Source organism: Gekko japonicus, unplaced genomic scaffold, assembly GCF_001447785.1.
Source record: "Gekko japonicus isolate JY-2015 unplaced genomic scaffold, Gekko_japonicus_V1.1 scaffold361, whole genome shotgun sequence".
Lineage (NCBI taxonomy): Eukaryota > Metazoa > Chordata > Lepidosauria > Squamata > Gekkonidae > Gekko > Gekko japonicus.
This window is the reverse complement of record NW_015174852.1, coordinates 840,301-846,370: the sequence shown is the minus strand read 5'-3', so window position 1 is coordinate 846,370 and position 6,070 is coordinate 840,301. Positions and strand designations below refer to the sequence as shown.

Genomic DNA, 6,070 nt, shown 5'->3' with positions numbered 1-6,070 from the left:
ACCTGCTCTATGCCATGCATAATCTTATAAACCTCAATCATGTCACCCCTCAGCCGTCATTTCTCCAAGCTGAAGAGCCCCAAGCGCTTTAACCTTTCTTCATAGGGATAGTGTTCCAGCCCTTTTATCATTCTAGTTGCCCTTTTCTGCACTTTTCCCAATTCTATAATATCCTTTTTGAGGTGTGGTGACCAGAACTGTACACAGTATTCCAAATGAGGTCGCACCATTGATTTATACAGGGGCATTATGATACTGGTTGATTTGTTTTCAATTCCCTTCCTAATAATCCTCAGCGTAGCATTGGCCGTTTTTATTGCAGTCACACACTATCTCAACATTTTCAGTGAGTTATCTACTACGACTCCAAGATCTCTCTCTTGGTCAGTCTCTGCCAGTTTCCCCGCCCCCCGGGGGAACTTGGTAAGCCTACTCCCTGGGCCTAGTAGGCCTCTGGTGGCACAGCCCAGATCATGACACTGAGGGTGGGGGGGTGAGTGTGTGAAAGAGTGCTTGAGACCTTTCCTTGTAGAAGATGAAACTTTTCCCACAAATCCCCCTTCTCCTCCTCTTTCGCTTTCCCAGGAGAAGGTGGCCTTGAACACATTCCGGTGCCATCTCGAACTCTAGATTACCCATATATCTCTCCTGGTTGGCATGGCAATGCTAGGCAGAGTATGTGTGTGTGACGTATCTTTGGGGGGATGGATGGGACCTGCTTGAATTTTCTAAAATAAGTCTGTACCCGCCAAAAGTCTTCAGGTCTAACACGGTGACTTTCTGGATCTTGCATATAACTCAGTAAACTTTCACTGCCAAAAAGGGAGCTGTCGAGTATAAGTAGACAGGGGGGTCTGACAGACTGCGATGTTTCCCAAAAGGTTGTACCAAACCAGGTTCGGTAATTAATGTAGCGAAATGGGAGGGGGAGGACAAAGAAAGTGCACAGTTAGGAAATAATGTTGTGTGGATGCTCCAGAAGACCCTGTAGCAGCTTAGACATGAAACTGGAGCAAACCCTCTGTGCAGAGACAGTCTTGGAGTCGAAAACAATTCAGTCTCCCTAGACATAAGATCAGCCCTTGAACAAAATTAGAACATAGAATCATAGAATGTTAGAGTTGGAAGAGACCTTGAAGGTCATCTAGTCCAACCCCCTGCACTCTGCAGGAGCATAGCCGAAAGATAGCCCTACAACATACCCAAAAGATGGTCGTTTCAAGCAGTCTCTCCTGAAAACGTCCAGCGAAGGAGCATCTTCTGACCACCTCCCGAGGCAGTCTGTCCCACCGCTCAACTACTCTTACAGTAAGGAAGTTTCTCCTAACATGACAAGTAAATCACATAAACACATTTATTTATTTATTTATGCTTTCGGCTTGTATCCCGCTCGAACCCCCCAAGGGGTCTCTGAGCGGCTTACAGTTACTCTTTATCCCTATCTATGGCCACACATAGTCAGGGGTGGGGACTGCCCTACCGGCACCCAGTGGAGGGACTTGCTGTTCTTCTTTTCCCGGTTCGGCTTATTGTCGGTTCGGCTTTCGGTTTTGGCTCCTCTTCTTCTCCTTCCGGTGGTCTTCGGCATCGGCTGTATTCGGCGGGCCCATCTGGCGCGCGGTTCGTGTCAGCACGGCTTCAGCTCTGTCCATTTGGCTCTGCCACGCCTGCGCCTCTACGTCCTTTGCGTCTTATTTATTTATTTATTATTTATATTTATACCCCGCCCTACCCCGGAGGCTCAGGGCGGCTAACAACATATAATTAATAACCCAATAAAACAGTAAGACAATACAAAATATTAAAATTACATCATAACTTATAACCTAACTAAAGTCTTTTGGCTCCGCCTTCCGCCGACGTCCGATCCACCGCTGGTGTTGCGCCTCCTTGCCACCACTAATCACCACTGCATTCGTCGCCATCGCCGCTCGTCATTCCGCTGTTGCTGCTCGCCGCCGATGCTCCATCAGACCCCACAATGGGGAGGGTGCCCCCTGCCACCTAGGGCAGGTACCCATTTATCTACTCGCTTTTTCGATGTTATTTTGCTTTCGAACCGCTGGGTGGGCTTCTACTGAATGAAGCTGGCTTCTACTGAATCAAACCACTGATCCATCCAGGTCAGTATCGGCTACTCAGACAGTTAAGCGGCTCTCCAGGGTCTCTGACAGAGAACTTTTGCATTGCTTTATCCTTTTAATCAGGGCTTTTTTTGTGGGGGGAGAGAGGTTCTGGAACTCTCAAGAGGGAAATGAAGTTTTCAAGGTGTATACTGAAAACTCATGAACTTTTAAACATTTTAAAAATAATTTCGTCGAAGAGGTTCTGGAACTCCGTTCCGGCACATTCCCTCAGACAAAGAAAAGCGCCTTGCTTTTAACAGAAGATGCTGGGGTTTGAACCTGGAGCATTCGGTGTTTAGAGCAGATGCTCTAACCCAGGGATCCCCAACACGGTGCCTGTGGGCACCACGACATCCGCCAACACTTTTTCTAGTGCCCACCAAATTTTTTAGGAAGTGGACGGGTCCAGGTAGGGCTTTTGCCTAGCACGGCTTCTGTCATGATCTGGGCTGTGCCACCATAAGAACATAAGAGATGCCAATGTTGGATCAGGCCAAAGGCCCATCCAGTCCAACACTCTGTGTCACACAGTGGCCAGAAATACCAGTGCCCTCAGGAGGTCCAGCAGTGGGGCCAGGACACTAGAAGCCCTCCCACTGTTGACCCCCCCCCAAGCACCAAGACGACAGAGCATCACTTGCCCCAGAGTCCCTATCTATACCTTGTGGCTAATAGCCACTGATGGACCTCTGCTCCATATGCTTATCTAATTCCCTTTTGAAGCCGTCCATGCTTGTAGCCGCCACCACTTCCTGTGGCAGTGAATTCCATGTGTTAATCACTCTTTGGGTGAAGAAGGACTTCCTTTTATCCGTTCTAACCCGACCGCTCAGCAATTTCATGGAGTGCCTACGAGTTCTTGTATTGTGAGAAAGGGAGAAAAGTACCTCTTTCTCTACCTGTTCTTTCCCATGCATAATCTTGTAAACCTCAATTATGTCACCCCTCAGTCGTCTTTTCTCCAAGCTAAAGAGCCCTAAGCGCTTTAACCTTTCCTCATAGGTGACTAATGGAGATTTGATTGACTGCAGATTTTTAAAAGTGTTCCTTTGGCAGCAGCTGCCACCACAGCATGAGGATCTGAAGTTATGCTGTGACAATCATTCTGTAGCTGGCTTCACCTCTTTAAGTAACCATTTTGTGGTTGCGCCTACCATGCTATATAGGGCTGCCAAGTGGGGGCGGGGAAACCCCCGCTTTGGAGGCCCGATTTCCGCCATGGCGGAATCGGGCCCCGGGGGGAACTCCGCCCCCTGAAGCTGCGTCACCAGAGGTGTTGGGGGCATGTTGGGTCAGATCGTCGGGGGGGGGAAACCATATGGTTCCCCCCCGATGATCTGGGCCACGCCCCCAATGTGCTCTACGTCCTGTGTCACTTCCTGTGATGTTCTGGCGGCGCGTGCGTGCGCGTGTCCCTCAGCAGCTCCCGGACAGAAGCGACGCTCCCCCACCGGTGAGTCATGCCGGCAACCCTAATGAAGAAGAAGAAGAAGAAGAAGAGATTGGATTTATACCCCGCCCTTCACTCGGGAGTCTCAGAGCGGCTTACAAACTCCTTTCCCTTCCCCTCCCCACAACAGACACCCTGTGAGGTGGGTGAGGCTGAGAGAACTCTGACACAAACTGCTCTTTTTCAAGGACAGCTGTGCCAGAGCTTGTGACTGACCCAAGGTCACATCAGCAGGTGCAAGTGGAGGAGTGGGGAATCAAACCCGGTTCTCCCAGATTAGAGTCCGCACACTTAACCACTACACCAAACTGGCTCTAAATTCTAAATGCACACAGGCTCAAATAGTTGGGCGACCCCGGTCTGACCACTGGGACATGGCCCCTCCCGATCAAGGATCCGGTGCTGTAAAAAGCATTATCAGTAATGATGGTGGTTTTGTATTTATTTTTTCCCCTCAGGGTTTGGGCCCTTTCGACAGCATCTTGTTAACTCTAGCTGGGCAGCTGTGAAGGTAAGAGATTAAACATCCAGCATCCAATTCAGTTCCTTTAGAAGAAATAAGAGCAAGATTAGATGCAGTTTATGCTCTTTATTACTTGGAGTAAAAGTTGCTTTCTTTGTGATATACTTTCAAGCAAAACTACCCCAAAATTCAAAGGAATGGTTGTGGAAAGATGATTCCAGTGGAAGCAAATAATGTCAGTAAGCTGTTGAAAGCACACTGGAGAGCCACAATCATGCATACAGGTAGCCAGGAAAATTAAGGCAAACGTACGATCTACAAAGATTTCAGTTGCAATTAAGGACTAGTGAAAGTTAATAATGTCAGTTGTCAAGAACATTTTACCAGTGACTGCACCTGACACTAAATTCTCTAAAATGGAAATTGTGAGAAGGGAGTAACTGTAACAGAAAGGGAATGCCTACCGGCCTGTGGAGAGACTGGTTCTATTCAAGGCACGGGTGTCAGCACGGACTCTGCCTGCTAAATACTGGGTTCCATGGATGGTCCAAGGGTGTAGACTTTCCAATTTCCCGGGGGGGGGGGCTGGGGCTGAGCCACAGGGAGTGCTTTGCTAGGAGCAAGGGTGGCTCCCGGGGGAGGCTGAGCACTTTTCTGAAAATTTCGGCGGGGGCTGATGCCCCGACGCCCCCACGAAGATTACGCCTATGGTCAGAGCCCAAGCTTAGTGATCAGCTCTGCTTTATTAGTGATTCAGCCAGAACCATGCAAAGACCCAGGGCAACGGCCCTGTTTAAATAGCATGCAAACACCACCCACTCCCCGAACAGCTACTTACGATAGGCTATTGCCAGACCCACAACTCCCTCACTGGCCACCTCCAGAGTCCTGGTGGGCTATTGTTCTAGAGCTCCAAGCTCAGCCAGTCTCTGGTAAAAACAGTCCTGGAATGTCCCAGTCCCAATACATAACACTGCCCCTCTCTCCACCCTGTTGACAACTGGTAGATTTGGGGTTAAGTAGCCTGTGTTCTATGAACGTGACAGTTATTTGTTGTTTCGTGTGGGGGGGCTGACTTTGCCACTTTGACTTTGCATTGAGCAACAAAATAGGGTTCCCATTCCCCCGATGGGGGTGGGGGGTTGCCCGCTTTTGCGGCCCCTAATCCGCCGACCCCGATCCAGCTGGCGGGGGAATCCCTCCCCCAAAGTGCCTTCTTCACGCCAACATGGCTGGACTGGAGGTTTTAAGGGAAAACCATAGAAGGAACCCTGGAGAAGGACCAGCACTCCCCTGCCGGCAGCCAGATAAGATCTGGCAACCCTAAAGAGCAGCCGTGTGTGTGTGTGTGTGTGTGTGTGTGTGTGTGTGTGTGTGTGTTCTAGGATGCTTAGTGAAACCATGAGGTTGTAAGTAAATGAAGCTTGCTTGCTTATTTCAAAGTTCTAGTCATCCCAGGTGGCCTAATAAATTATCCCAACCCCATCTTGATTGATGCGCCAAACCTCGCAAATATTCTTCAGGACAATTGTTTCACTCATTACTTTCTGATTTCTGTTGGTCCTGAAGTTTAGGTAAGATCTCATAATATTATCTGTGTTGAAAACAATGTCTGGTTTATCTTCCAGCTAGAAAAGCCAGAGGCAAGAACAAAGTAATGCGTTTTTTTTTTGTAGAATCTTGCCAGTCTCCAGCTATGCCAGAAAATTACGTAACAATAAGCTAAGACAGTCTATAATTAAACATGCCAAAATCCTGCAGCACAAGTAACTTTAACTGCTTACCAGGACAGTGTCTCTTGAATGGCTCAAAGCAGAAGATGGGAGATACCATTTCAGCCACTTTCTTACCAGCACTTAGAGCCTGCTCATACCAGCTTAATTGTACCCCTGGGCCCAAGAGCGGAGATGGGAAAGACCTGGGGGTAGGGGCGGGAAAATGGGAGGGGAATGTTCCCCCCCCCAAGCTGTTTTTTAAATTGAAAAATCGATTATGGAATATTTTATTTTATAATGATCAGGGCTTTTTTTG

At 48.5% G+C, this 6,070-nt stretch overlaps 1 protein-coding gene across 4 annotated transcripts in view; it reads left to right on the top strand.

Moving 5' to 3' along the window:
* Nucleotides 1-6,070, top strand: part of PGPEP1L (pyroglutamyl-peptidase I-like) — a 19,197-nt gene that overhangs the window by 3,839 nt on the left and 9,288 nt on the right. For 3 of the 4 annotated variants that reach the window (XM_015424552.1, XM_015424553.1, XM_015424550.1), the window contains exon 2: nt 4,035-4,087. The exons of the other annotated variant lie outside the window; for it this stretch is intronic. In XM_015424552.1, coding sequence (XP_015280038.1) covers nt 4,035-4,087 — 53 coding nt within the window. The remainder of the gene's footprint in view (nt 1-4,034; nt 4,088-6,070) is intronic. 4 annotated transcript variants of the gene reach the window in all.